General features: G+C 54.2%; 6 protein-coding genes across 6 annotated transcripts; 4 read left to right on the top strand and 2 right to left on the bottom strand.

The window, feature by feature from the left end:
* Positions 1-1,053: 1,053 nt before the first annotated feature.
* On the top strand, positions 1,054-2,904 carry BKA58DRAFT_400465 (ferric reductase like transmembrane component-domain-containing protein; the record flags this gene model as incomplete). The annotated part of the gene is made up of 1 exon (XM_046171591.1): positions 1,054-2,904. The coding sequence occupies one exon, from the start codon at positions 1,054-1,056 to the stop codon at positions 2,902-2,904; it is 1,851 nt and encodes a 616-aa protein (XP_046025784.1).
* Positions 2,905-3,765: 861 nt separating this feature from the next.
* Positions 3,766-5,156, top strand: BKA58DRAFT_381551 (CVNH domain-containing protein). The gene has a single exon (XM_046170021.1). It carries the CDS (start codon positions 3,915-3,917, stop codon positions 5,064-5,066), a length of 1,152 nt encoding a protein of 383 aa, XP_046025783.1. The 5' UTR covers positions 3,766-3,914; the 3' UTR covers positions 5,067-5,156.
* On the bottom strand, positions 4,914-7,163 carry BKA58DRAFT_140739 (uncharacterized protein). The gene is made up of 4 exons (XM_046164583.1): positions 7,011-7,163; positions 6,904-6,958; positions 5,520-6,844; positions 4,914-5,457 (listed from the first exon to the last, which is right to left on the bottom strand). Exons 1-4 carry the CDS (start codon positions 7,114-7,116, stop codon positions 5,150-5,152), a joined length of 1,794 nt encoding a protein of 597 aa, XP_046025782.1. The 5' UTR covers positions 7,117-7,163; the 3' UTR covers positions 4,914-5,149.
* A 178-nt stretch (positions 7,164-7,341) lies between these two features.
* On the top strand, positions 7,342-8,110 carry BKA58DRAFT_419682 (uncharacterized protein; the record flags this gene model as incomplete). The annotated part of the gene is made up of 3 exons (XM_046172721.1): positions 7,342-7,354; positions 7,441-7,609; positions 7,660-8,110. The coding sequence occupies 3 exons, from the start codon at positions 7,342-7,344 to the stop codon at positions 8,108-8,110; spliced, it is 633 nt and encodes a 210-aa protein (XP_046025781.1).
* Positions 8,111-8,435: 325 nt separating this feature from the next.
* BKA58DRAFT_468020 (uncharacterized protein) lies at positions 8,436-9,608 on the top strand (the record flags this gene model as incomplete). The annotated part of the gene is made up of 2 exons (XM_046175086.1): positions 8,436-8,609; positions 8,661-9,608. The coding sequence occupies 2 exons, from the start codon at positions 8,436-8,438 to the stop codon at positions 9,606-9,608; spliced, it is 1,122 nt and encodes a 373-aa protein (XP_046025780.1).
* A 213-nt stretch (positions 9,609-9,821) lies between these two features.
* On the bottom strand, positions 9,822-13,185 carry BKA58DRAFT_140684 (Spt20 family-domain-containing protein). The gene is made up of 2 exons (XM_046164582.1): positions 12,809-13,185; positions 9,822-12,755 (listed from the first exon to the last, which is right to left on the bottom strand). The coding sequence occupies exons 1-2, from the start codon at positions 12,951-12,953 to the stop codon at positions 10,036-10,038; spliced, it is 2,865 nt and encodes a 954-aa protein (XP_046025779.1). The 5' UTR covers positions 12,954-13,185; the 3' UTR covers positions 9,822-10,035.
* Positions 13,186-13,191: the final 6 nt, after the last annotated feature.

Here is a 13,191-nt window from a genome sequence, read left to right as displayed (position 1 = left end):
CGGAGGACAGGATGGATGCAGTGTCTGGTAGTGCTTGGGACGGTCAGCTGACCAGGTATCAGTCGTATACCACAGCCATCGCACAGCACACGGGACTCGGCATATCGTTCTGGATCCAGGTCCCACGGCCAGGCACTCGGCCATTCCTGTTGGCGGTGGGCAGACGGTGAGCTGAGGCTTAGTTTCATGGCGCATCCAGGCACGCCAATGTGAGTGGACGGCTTCCTTCGTGTCGTTTCAGCGCCTAGACTGTCCGGGCGCAGCGGAGCCAATCATCCGCCTGTTCCGATTCCCAACCCCTGCCAGCTCCTCACCAACCCTCCCATGTTGCGAACTTCATATCCACTGTTTCCCTCGCATCCCCTCTGACCTCACGCTCGCCGTCCCTTGTCGTGTCGATTCCATACCTTCGTTTCTTGTCCAACTGTTGCTCACTCGCTACGGCAACATAGTACACCTACCTTCGCTTCTCAAGCTGTCTTCGAGCCGGTTTCTAGTCCCCTATCTCCTGTCTTCAGCCCCTTGTGAAGACAAAGTCTATTGACGTCGCTTTCAATTTCCTCGGCCCTACTCGCCTTCACCGTCGCTACTATCGCTATCGATACTGCACATCGCAATCGCCGCCTAACGCTTCTGTCGCCTAATTCCACCGGACTGGACCGCGTCTCGTCTTCAACACCACCCCATTCACCATCTCGACGTGCAGCGCACTGTCGGTTCTCTCAATCTTTGTGCTTACACACCGGCTCCTCCACGACACATTGTGATGTATTCACGGTGACCACGACCTACCCTCGCCCCACACTGTCAACATCAGCCGCTTCGTTAAGCGCGCGTGGGATATAGGTCCATTGACAACGACATCGCGCCATTGCTCCTGCTTCAAGAACCTACCGTCACCGCAAATAGCACCTGGTAGTGCGCAACATAATTCACCGACCGCGTCGCATCACATAGCCTCGCACACCCGAGAACCTGCAGTTAGCAACCCTCGTGAGCACCGACTCGCGAGCGACCTGTACAACTCAATAACCGAAACACAACTCCCGAGACATGTCTCTCACAAGATTCCTCCTCCGCCTTCGTGGCGTCCAACCGACCGCGCCCATCGCCAGGCGCCACTTCCTCTCAGACTGGGACGCTGCTGAGTTCGAAGATCTCAAATACTCGTACGGTCTGGAGGGTGTCGACCAAGTCGGCAACTACATGTGGGTCGACACCTTCCTGTACCTGCTGATAGGTATCTCCGGCATCCTCCTTCTCCTCCGGATATCAAACATGTGGTGGAAACACAGCCGTCATCTGAGCGCCATGGGAAACCCGAAGCAAAAGTACTGGGAAGTCAACCGGACAGGCTGGTGGCCGTGGCTCAACCGCCATGTCCTGATGGCACCCCTATGGAAGAAGAAGCACAACGCTCAGTTTCAGATCAGCAGCGCCATCGACAACGGAACTCTGCCCGGCAGATGGCACACCATCATGTTGGTCATCTATGTCGCCCTCAACGTCGCCTGGTGTGTGGCTCTCCCTTACAAGGTACTCGACCACAAGGAGACCCTCGCCGCGCTCCGTGGTCGCTCAGGAACACTCGCGGCCCTCAACCTCATCCCCACCGTTCTCTTCGCCCTCCGCAACAACCCACTCATCACCCTTCTCCAAGTCTCGTACGATGACTTCAACCTGTTCCATCGCTGGGCTGCGCGAATCACCATTGCGGAAGCCATCGTTCACACTGCTGCCTGGTTGTACAACACCAAGCTTGCAGCAGGATGGCCTGCCGTTACAGCTGCTCTCCACACCGAGGGCTCGTACGGCTGGGGTATGGTCGGAACCGTTGCCTTTACCTTCCTTGGTATTCAGGCATGGTCGCCATTCCGCCACGCTTTCTACGAGACCTTCCTCAACATCCACCGTCTCTGCGTCATTGCTGCGCTTCTCGGTCTCTACAAGCATCTGGAGCTGCACAGTCTCCCGCAAGTTCCCTGGATGCACCTGGTCTTCTTCTTCTGGGGTGCCGAGTGGGTCTGCCGATGGGCCTCAATTCTCTACTACGGTATCGGCCTCAGGCAAAGATCATCAATCACTGTCGAGGCCATGCCCGGAGAGGCCGTTCGCCTGACCATCAACATGGTCCGCGAGTGGACTCCCCGCCCAGGATGCCACGTGCACATGTGGATGCCAGCCCTTTCCCTTTGGTCTTCGCATCCCTTCTCTGTAGCCTGGGCTGCAACTCTCACCCCAGAGTCCAAGGAAATGACACTGCCCATGCTCGAAGGCGATGTCCTTGCGCTCCATGGCCGTCCTCAAAAGTCAAAGCAAATCAGCCTGGTCTGCCGTGCGCGTACCGGCCTTACCCGCCACATGTACGAGAAGGCCTGCAAGAGCCCCAACGAGCAATTCACCACCTTTGGCTTCATCGAAGGTCCATATGGTGGCCACCACAGCTTAGACTCCTACGGAACCGCAGTGCTATTTGCTGGCGGTGTAGGCATCACTCACCAAGTCATGTACCTGAAGCACCTCGTCAATGGCTACAACAACGGAACCACCGCAACACAAAGAATAGTCCTCATCTGGACAGTCCCCACATCCGACTGCCTGGAGTGGGTACGGCCCTGGATGGACGAAGTCCTCCGCATGAAGGGTCGCAAGCAATGTCTCCGCATCAAGCTTTTCATCTCAAGACCCAAGGGTCGCGTTGAGAGTAGCAGTGAGACAGTCAAGATGTACAGTGGTCGTCCGCAACATGCGGCCTTGATCGAAGAAGAGGTCAAGAACCGTGTCGGTGCTATGGCTGTCACAGTTTGCGCGTCGGGCGGCATGGCGGATGGCGTAAGACATGCGGTTCGACCGTTCCTTACGCAAGGTAGCGTTGATTTCATTGAGGAGGCCTTTACATACTAAGAGGCCTTGGTCAATGTACGATACAGTTGGCAACGTTACGCTTTGTTCATCGCCTACTATCGCACCGCATCGTGCACGACGCTTACGCTCGACCACCTCGGGCAAGCCACACCCGGGTTCATTGTACATCATCCTCTCTCGACTATTACCCAGTCGAGAACTCACATAACTATACCAAAACATTATCTTTCTTATTCTCCACATTGTTCACTTCTTTGTAAATACCTCCTACTTAATGCTTTACTTCTTGTCCAATATGTCACCGTCTCATACTTGTCATGTCTCTCCTTGAATCTCTGATCGGCGTTTTATGAGCGATGCATTTGTTAGCCTGTCCGGGTCTTTGTAGATATTCAGCGTAGCTTTGTGTATAACAGTAGCGTATCATCTACCAAAAAGTTCATCACTTCATCTCTATCTCTTATCTATTCAGTCTCTGCCTTTGCCGATCGCCCTGGTGTTTACTGATCGGGTACAAGGGTAAATCCCTCAGCCTTAGGTGTTGATCAGGGTACTGATCCAGACTTTCTCTCAACATCGCTAAGCCCACTCAGTCGTCACTTCCCCCACTTCCATTGTTCGGACGTCCACGTAATCGCTGTCTTACGTTCTCGATATGTGGCTTAGTCGGCCAGGGGCACACCGCCGACCTATCCGTGCGCGCCAATGATTGGCCGACACCACGTGAAGTGGACCCTCGGCCAACTCAATACACAATGCATCCCCACATTGGCGCCGAAAAGTGGCGGTGACGACACTGTGGCTGATTCACTGCAACCGCGACTTGCCTGGTGTTGTGTCATGGAAGCGTATAAATAAGAAGGTGCTACTTCGGCGGGTTCGTGCTTCTCCAAACAGTGTGACGCTGTCGGGAATCTTATCTTCAACTTTAAATATTCCCTCTCCCCCTCTAGCTCAACTTGATCTACAATTCAAGTTACGAGATACTCGACCTTACCTAGTATAACCTAGTCATTACGATCTAAGCTTATCACTCCGTACACAACATCATGTCTGGATACGACGGCTCCGGCTACAACCAGGGCGGATACGGACAGCAAGGCGGTTACCAACAACAGGGTGGTTATGAACAACAGGGCGGCTATGGACAAGACAACCACAATAGCAGCGGTGGATACCAGCAGCCTCCTCACCACCAACAACAGGCCCATGGTGCAGCTAGCGCATACTATGGCGGTCAAGGAGGCCCTCAGGCCTACAGTCAACAAGGGGGGTACGACGCGGCGCCACCTCAATACCAACAGCTCCCTTCTGCCGCCGCACACTCATCTAACTCAGGTCGCAACTCGATGAACCAAGGTCATCAGAACCAATACGGTGGCGAGGGTGACCCAGAAGGTGACCGTGGTGTCATGGGAGGCCTCGCTGGTGCAGCAGCAGGAGGTTATGGCGGCCACGCTCTCGGTGGTAAAGCCGGCCACGGCGTAGCAGGAACCGTAATAGGAGCCCTCGCAGGAGCATTTGCCGGACACAAAGGCCAAGATGCCGTAGAAGAAAAGTGGGACGAGCGCAAAGAGAAGAAGAAGCAGGAAGAAGAGGAAGAAAAGCGCAAGAAGTACGGACAGCAACACCAAGGTCCTCCCCCTATCCAGCACCACCAAGATAGCAACAACCAGCGCTCCCAAGGCGATTTCGGCGGAAACTTCAGCGCATCTTCACGCGACATTCGTCTCGATGCTCATGGTGACTACACGCTGCACGCCCAATGCCGCCGTGCAGACGGCTCCTACCAATCCTCCTCCATCTCCCTGAACCGCATCCTTGAGAACGATGGCGGCAGTTTTCGCTGGTCCGGCTCCAACTCCAGCGGCGGCGGCAGCGAAAACACGTACACAGTCCAGCAAGGCGACACTCTCCGCGCCATTGCATCCCGCTTCTCGCACTGCTCCTACGAAGACCTCGCTCGCCACAACAATATCACCAATCCAGACCAGATCTGGCCTGGTCAGAATCTGAGGGTCCCGGGTGGAGATAGCAGTCGTGGGGGTGGGGGCTTTGGAAGTTCGGCTAGGGGTATGAGGTTGGCGGATGGGGGGCAGAGGTTGGAGGGTGAGTTGGAACACCAGGGGCACTGGAGGATGAGGGAGATTAATCTGGATGAGAGGATTAGCAACCGGGATGGTGCGCTGGTGTTTGTATAGAGGGTTGTATAGAGGAGATAGCGAGCCATCCTCACCTATGATCCTGTAGTATGTCTCGAATCCCATCAATTTCCTGACACGTATTACACGTCCACACAATTTGCATATTGCTTCAAGAAATCATGCAGCTCAGCCAGTGAATCCTTCGGACCGAGAGACATATAGCGACTCTGCACATCGCCGGCATGTGCCAGTTCAAGGACCTTACAAGTAACCCACCACATTTCCAAGCCATGTTTAACAAAGCCTAGCGACGTCCTATGTTCGGCCTCACGTCTTGCATGTATAGCATCCCATAAATTTTTCCAGCGCTTCAATGCACGGAGTAAGTTGGAATGTGCCGAGGAGATCAAGAGAGCCGCTCGAGACACGCAAACGATTGAGTGCAATGCTACACATGCGTATCAGCCCAGGACCATAAATGCCGACGATGTGAAAGACGAATAATCCTACCAAATATGCAGATCATAACAAGTCGTAGCTCGAGGATGTCGAGAAGAGGGTTGCTCTCTTCATTTGGCCAGCTCTCACTCATCAACGAAGAGATGACTTGCTTTATACTGGGTTTCTGATTCGAAAGACGTGCTGATTGTGTGCACAGTTTACTAAACTCTTCTGGTGTTGACGCATCAAACAGCACGTCATTGCACGGGAGCGTCTGAGAGACTTCTGCAATAGCTATCTTGGGGAGCAGACCGAAGAAGAAGGTATCCATACAATTCATGACGAACATGAAGTATACGGCTCTCACTCTAGACTCTTCGGCGATAAAGGTATTCCACTCAGGGATTTTGCTACTTGTCCTCATAGCGTTTGTTGGCTCCAGCAACTTGAGTGATCTTATTGCGGCGATGAGTTCGGGGTGCCGGGATATTCGGACTCTTCGGCGGGTAGCTTCCTTGTTGAAACTACTCTGCAATGCCACAATAAGCAGTGCAGCTTGTACTGCTTCCAATGCGCGACGACCAAGAACGGAATCCGGGCTTGCTACTACGTCACGTAAGTGTTCGAAGATAAAGTCTTCACCTAGATCAAAGAAAGAACGGCATGATAGAGCACCGTCTGTGGGAACGCAATGCACCGATCCACCGAAAACAACCGCGAGCAACAAGGGTAACGAGACGCTGTGCATCTCGAATGTTGGCCAATGAATCAGCGGCTGCTGCGGGTGGAAGACGGTGAAGTAGGCCCAGGCACATGCCTCGAAGTTTTCCGCTGTGAAGACCGCTCTGACGGCCTGCACCGAAAAGGGGCTGTCTCGGTTGAAGCTGGCTGTGCGACGTATTTGACTATACGTGAAGAGCTGGGAACGAAGTTCATCGATCCTGGATTGGAGATGAGGTGTCGTGTGAGGCCTCTCAGGTGCTGCTGGTGTCGAAGCACAAACGTCCGGGCCTGTGTCCATGAAGAAATCCGAGAATATGCCGAAAAGTGCCATGTCCCCTTCGAATAGTTGGTCGTCTATACCGTGCTTCTCTTGACTATTAGACGACTGTACAGGTATTTTCTCGTCGGCAAAAGCGTTGAGGATCGAATCTCGGCGAGGGTCTGTATAACGGTACAAGAACGTGATGGGGTAGGCGGAAAGACTTTGCACGTCTGATGCCCCAGTCGTGATGTCACAATCCAAGTGGCTAGAAGTGGTTTCAAGAGCGCGACACGGCTCAGAATGGCTTTCGGTGTTTCTGGGTCGACTTCGTCGTCCTGGTTTTGCGGAGGCTATTGCATCGCTTGCGCCTCGTTTTTGGCATGACTTTGAGTGCCTTCTAAGGACGTCACTGAGCAATGTCAACGTCGAGAAGCCACAAGTTTACCCAAACATGCGTGAACAACCTACTGGCGGACAAATGTGCGACTGCAGAAATTGCAAGTATTTAGACGACTGCGGGTATCTAGTATGCGTTTAAGTTAGCTTTCGATGGAGTGTCCGAATGATCAACTTACGGGACGCTTCATGTCGTCGTAAGTGGCTGTTACTTGAGAAATATTTGCCGCACGTGGTACATTCATGAGATGTGTTACCCGTGCCCGCGTCACTAGCGTCTATCATTGATGAGTTTCTTGTCGTAGACGCAGCCGCCCGTAACGTGGGCTTTCTAGGGTTGAATGTGGGTTTCGAGGATGTGGGTTTTCCGTTCATGTGGGCTTTAGATGCAGCCACCTTACCGCAAAGGGCGAACCACGTGATGCAGCATCCACGCCCTTCCCATACTATCCAGTATCAACAATTCTGTTGCAAGAATGATTCTGCTTCCGCCAACTACTGATACTCGCCATGTCGAAGCTGCGTGAGTTTGTAAGCCGAAGAAGCTACCGCACATTCGGTATTATGTCACTCCTTCCATCTTGAATGAACCGGACTGATAATGCCCAGCATCAACGTCAAGACCTCATCTTATACAATCTCGACTTAGATATGCAGCATGCGGCAGACTGTCTACCAACTCCCCTCGCCACGAGACCGTGCAATTAGATCGACAGCGCAGCGAGACACTCCTCCCATCAGCCATCGTCAAACCTAGGGGTGTCGTTGAACACGTCCTGTGAGCCATGCTCTCCTATGCATACCGATGTACTTGCTAAACCATTCCAGCACAACCATGGATCAAATACTCAACTGGGCTCGACAGAGCTCGCTCCACCCACTGAGCTTCGGCCTCGCCTGCTGCGCCCTAGAAATGATGCATTGCTCAATGCCTCGCTACGACCAAGACCGCTTAGGCATCATCTTTCGCGCATCCCCTCGCCAGGCGGATGTGATGATCGTGGCAGGCACGGTCACCAATAAGATGGCCCCCGCTGTTCGGCAGTGCTATGATCAGATGCCAGAGCCGAGATGGGTGATTAGCATGGGAAGTTGCGCGAATGGTGGCGGGTACTATCACTATAGCTATAGTGTGGTGAGGGGCGTCGATAGAATCATCCCTGTGGATATATATGTTCCAGGTTGTCCACCGACCGCTGAGGCATTGTTGTATGGCATCTTTCAGTTGCAGAAAAAGATTAGACATGCGAAGACGACGAGGATGTGGTATCGAAAATAGTTGGCAGCGCGATAACCGAATACAGAGATGCTCAGATGCATGGGAAATTCATCTCTCGCCTTCTTCTCTCACTTTACTGCGCGGCATACCCGGTCGCTCCTGCCTTGTCGTTCCCTCCTTCCCTAAACATCTGCGCTACATCTGAGACTTCACCACTCACCTCGCGATTGAAGCGTTTTCGCATCATCTATCGGTTCTATCGTTTCTTCGTCAGTTCATCGCGTCGCATTCATTGTACAACAGTTGTAACTTCTCGACAACGCGCACAAAGCCGACGCCTGACGCGACAAAGAGCATCGCGAGAAGTGAGGGCGAATCTGCGAAGATGCTGAACTCCAAGCCGGTGGAACCCGAAACGCGCGATCACTACTTCGGCCTAGGTTTGGATGACTGGGCTACAACAACAGAGATCAAGAAGGCCTTCAAACGACTGGCGCTACTGTACCATCCGGACAAGAAGGCACCGGGTCAGACCATAGATGCTATCGAGTTTAGACCGGTAAGTTTATCGACCGGTGAAGTTCAACGAGAGAATACTAACGGACAATAGGTTCGAGAGGCATTCGAGATACTAGCGGATCCTGAAGCACGAAGCGAATACGATGCACGATACGCAGATATCCAGATGAACTGGGATATGTATCGCAGCGACTTTGCCGATTACGAAGACCGAGTAGAACGCGAGCGCGTCGAAGCTGAAGAAAAACGGGCGCGTGTACAGAAGGAACAGCAGCGGCAGGCAGAGGAGGAACGACGTAAAGCAGAAGAAGAGGCTCGCGCAGAGGCTGAACGAACTATTCGAGAAAAGAAAGAGAAACTCGCAGAACTGCGATCGTATCAAGCAGCCGCGCGAGCTGAGGGAGAGCGAGCCGAAGCGGCGGAAGAGCGACTACAGAAATGGAAAGAAAAGCAGGAAGCTATACAAAAGCAGCGTCGTGAACAGCGCCAACAAGAAGCGGAAGCACGAGAAGCTATATTCAGAGAGCAGCATCGTCTGGAGCAAGAGCGAAAGGCTCAACAGTATCTTGCTGCACTAGAAGCACAACAGAAGCTCGCAGAGCAGAAGGTGCGCCAGGAAGAAGAGCTCATGGTACGAAAGTACATGCAGCAATTCTTCTCTGAGACCCCCGACGCAGAGAATCAGCGCATACAGCGCCGCGTCCACTTGGCACACATATGGGCACGCCAACTCCGCACAGATGCAAAGACTGCTGCGGGTGCAGTACCTGATGCCAAATCCGAGTACGTGGACTTAGGCTGGCATAAGATCGATGGCACGGCAACTTGCACCTTCTGCGTGAAGGATGTGAGGCTGTATTTCTTCGCTTGTCCCCTCGGAGGCGTGGCAGCGTGTGGTGATTGCAAATACAAGTTTGCGCACGGGTATGAGACGGCGAGTGGAGAGATTATCGGAAATCGGAAGGGGGAAGAAAGGAAGGCTGGGAAGGTTGGTAGAAGGAAGGGCAAGGTAAAGGGAAAAGGCAAAGCGAAGAACTGAAAGAATGTAAGACGCAGGTGATGTCCGAGGGTGTACAGCACGAATATACCCAACCTATCTGTAAGAAGCACGTGAGGAAGAGGCCGCCAAGGTCATAATAATACATGGAATGTCTGCTTGAAGTCTTACAGATGAATAATAATGACGAGTCAACAGACCCACACAATCATGCCAATCCGTTGTCCCCAATGCACCCCCCAAACATGCCGACCGTGATTATCGTAAGAGTAATAAGATAAGTAACCATCCCAACACCGGGGGTATCTTTGCAAGAATAACACCAGACTTTTCCCGCGCCCAAAACACCTTTTTATCCCACAGCTCGGTGGCCGAAATGTCCGTGATGATGCGTGCAGCCAAAGAAGGAAAGCAGACAGGATGATGACGGCAAGCTCAAAGAGGAGAGGGAAGGAGAGTGGCAATGGGACTACCCAGTCCATCCCATATCTCCGCCTTGCTGTCCACCCTGCTGTCCCATTCTTTGGGCTTGTTGCTGTGCTTGACGCATCATCATCATCTGGTTCATCTGCTGTTGATTCATGGCCTGCATTCCTTGCATACCTTGCATACCACCGTTCATCTGTCCACCCTGCATGGCGCCCATGCCTCCATTCATTTGTCCCATTTGCGCCATGTTCATACCCTGACCCATGTTGCCCATGTTACCCATGTTCATGCCCTGCATGCCGCCACCTTGCATGCCGTTCATGGTGTTTATGTTGCCCATCATGCCCTGAGGCAGTTGGCCACCGCTTGCCATGGCTTGTTGACGCATTTGCAGGAGTCGAGAATTGTTTGCGGCATTTGCGCGTTGTTGTTGGAGCATCTGCTGGTACTGTTGCATTTGCATGGGGTTGGGCGTGTTGCCGTTCTGCATGCCGTTCATTTGGCCGCTGTTCATCTGGCCGCCCATGTTGGACTGCATGTGTGCCATCTGCATCTGTTGTTCACGCTGCTCTCGCTGCTTGATTTGCATTTCCATCTGATGGATTTGTTGCATGACCTGGGGAGGAATGTTCTGGCCGTAATTCTGCATGACCGTCTGCTTGTGCTGCTGATAGCGCGCGCGCATCTGCTGGAGATTCAGGTTAGCAAAAGTCATGCCACCTTGATTATTGGGCATGGCATTCTGCTGCATGCCGGCTCCCGGCGACATATTCTGCATAGCCAGCTGCTGTTGACTTTGCTGCTGGTTCTGAGTCAATTGGCGGAAATAGTGCTGCGCGAGCTGATTGCGGTATGCCTGTGGATTCTGGCCTTGGGGAACTCCTTGGGTCTGGATTTGCTGCGTAGCCTTTTGGAATGCCATCTGTTGGAACTGTTGCTGCTGATTACCTGGTGATCCTGTCTGCTGCATTTGCTGCATGCGAAGTTGCTGCTGCAGACGCTGTTGTTGGATCTGCTGAGCCTGTTCAGGCGTCATGTTCTGACCTGGCTGAGGTGTCTGCATCATCATCGGCGTCTGCCCTTGCATGGCCATAGATGGGCTGCCCTGCCCCATGCGACTCGGGGTCGGCGTCATGTTGCGATTCGGCATCGAGGCGTTCATCACAGGTGTTCCTTGTACGATGTGCGGTGTACCTGTACGACTCAAATTCTGCTGCTGACTGACGGAGCGCATCATGTTCTGATGATTGGAGACAGCAGATGGTGGGCGAGCGGGACTGTTGATGGCCTGGTTCGAAGCGGTAGGTACCATTGGGGTGCCACCGAGTTGATGCGCAGCCTGTCCACCAAGCGATGGCGATGCTGCAGCAGCGGCCATCGGCGTTTGCTGGCGAATGGTGGGCGAGAACTGAGATTGCGTAGCCGACTGAGGTGTCTGAGTAGCCTGTATGGCTGCTGCGTTCGACATCTGGTGCTGTGCTGCGGCTGCGGCTCGCAAGGCTTCATTCTGCTGCTGGTTCTGCTGCAGTTGTGCTTGGTGTGCTTGCTGGCGAAGAGCCTGTTGTTGTTGACGCTCGGCAAGTTCAGCCTGCTGTCTGCTCTCGATCTCTCTCTTCCTCTGGATCTCAGCCTCCATCTGCGCTTGGCGTTTGGCTTGAGCGATTCGAGCGTCTTCTTCCTTCTTCCTCCGATCAGCTTCCTCGTGGTTTGCACGGATGTTAGCAATGGTCTTGAAGCGGGCAAATGTCTGGGAGTTGGCAGCGGCGCGCACAGCGTTGTCATCATTGCCGGCGGCTGTGGCCGTCATATTGCTCTGGTACTCGTCGCCCGCCAACATGAAGCGCTGTAGACCCTGGGCCTCTGCCTCGTCGGCAGCCAGTTCGGCGGTGGTCCTCTTGCGAGTCTTGCGTGGAGGTGCAGGGTTCTTGTTGTTCGGATGTGTGATGGCATCCATGAGTGCGAGCGATTCACCGAAGCTCTTGGTGGGCTCCAAATAGAGGGGTGGGCAGGTGGCCTTTAGGAACTCTGCCTCGAACTCGTGCACGTTGCTATCATCGAGGACCATTTTTTGGCGTTTCGGGCTGGGGCCATTAGCAAAGGTGGGTGTGGAGGGTACTGCCGTCATGGGAGTCGGCGGCATGCCACCAGCTCTGCCTTGGGCTTGCATTCTCTTGAGGGTAGCCATGTCTGGGACGGGCGTGGTGGCCAGTAGCTGCATGTCGGCCAATCGCGACTGCTGGGTTGGGAACAGTACCACTGTTTTGACTTTGGCGACGCCTGGCTGCTTGTTCAGAGCGCCGTTCTGACCAGGAGCGGGCATGTTCTCCTTGTCTTCTTTCGTCTCTCCGTCTTTGCTCTGCGCGTTGGCCTGGGTGGTCTTCGCATCGGTCTGCTTGGCTGGAAACGGCGCGAATGGCGAGGGTGTTATGAAGCTGTTGTAGTTATGAATGGAGAAGGCGCTCGTGCCGGCCTCGCCAGTGCTGTTGGTGTCATCCTTGGGCTTGACGCCGGCCGAGCGGTAGTCGTGAACTTCAACGATGAGGCAGTCGTCGTACCAGGGGGTGTTGAACTCGTAGAGCTCCTCGACCATGTTGTGGGGCACTTCCTTGTCCCTGATGGCCTGCAGCAGCTCGCGCATAGGCGAGGCGTAGGACAGCGTCTCCTGGGAGTCGTTCAGGCGGAAGTGCTTGGGGTGTAGATATACACGGAGCGACGGCGGCTTGCCCTTGTGCTTGGCCAGGATGTCTTGCTGCGTGTAGACTGCATTGTATATTAGCGCGTGTGCCGAATGCGGTACCGAAGTGTGAATATACCATATTTCCTGGCCTCTTCCTGCTTCGCGCCCTCGTCCTCCATGTTGGACTGGCGCGTGGCAGTGCGCGCAACTCCCGGGCGCTGAGACTCGCGACGCAGGCGAGGAGGTTGCGCTGGGCGGGCAACTGCGACTGGGCCGGACATGATGGTGGTGACGGAGCTGCAGTTCGTGGAATCGCGGTGGGGCGGCGGTGGGACGGGCTTTCGGCCTGGGGAACCACGACCGACAGCAGCGCGGCTTGCAGACGGCGGAGAGAGGGCAGGCGCAAGGATGCGCGCGATGCCCGAGGTGCTTCTGGCAGTGCGCGAGGGAGCGCGACGGAGTGGCGACTCGAGCGAGGCTGGGCGTCTTGTTCGAGGTGTCTCGACGCGTGAGGATGGC

This window comes from Alternaria rosae, assembly GCF_020736505.1.
Source record: "Alternaria rosae strain MPI-PUGE-AT-0040 chromosome Unknown BKA58scaffold_4, whole genome shotgun sequence".
NCBI lineage: Eukaryota > Fungi > Ascomycota > Dothideomycetes > Pleosporales > Pleosporaceae > Alternaria > Alternaria rosae.
Note: the sequence above shows the minus strand (reverse complement) of the source record. Positions and strands in the feature narration are given on the sequence as shown.

Coding starts and splice junctions, on each gene's coding strand:
- BKA58DRAFT_140684 (XM_046164582.1), bottom strand. CDS start 12,953: ATGTCCGGCCCAGTCGCAGTTGCCCGCCCAGCGCAACCTCCTCGCCTG. Junction 12,756..12,808: donor GGAAGAGGCCAGGAAATATG/GTATATTCACAC, acceptor TATACAATGCAG/TCTACACGCAGCAAGACATC.
- BKA58DRAFT_381551 (XM_046170021.1), top strand. CDS start 3,915: ATGTCTGGATACGACGGCTCCGGCTACAACCAGGGCGGATACGGACAG.
- BKA58DRAFT_140739 (XM_046164583.1), bottom strand. CDS start 7,116: ATGATAGACGCTAGTGACGCGGGCACGGGTAACACATCTCATGAATGT. Junction 6,959..7,010: donor ACGACGACATGAAGCGTCCC/GTAAGTTGATCA, acceptor AACGCATACTAG/ATACCCGCAGTCGTCTAAAT. Junction 5,458..5,519: donor TGTTATGATCTGCATATTTG/GTAGGATTATTC, acceptor ACGCATGTGTAG/CATTGCACTCAATCGTTTGC.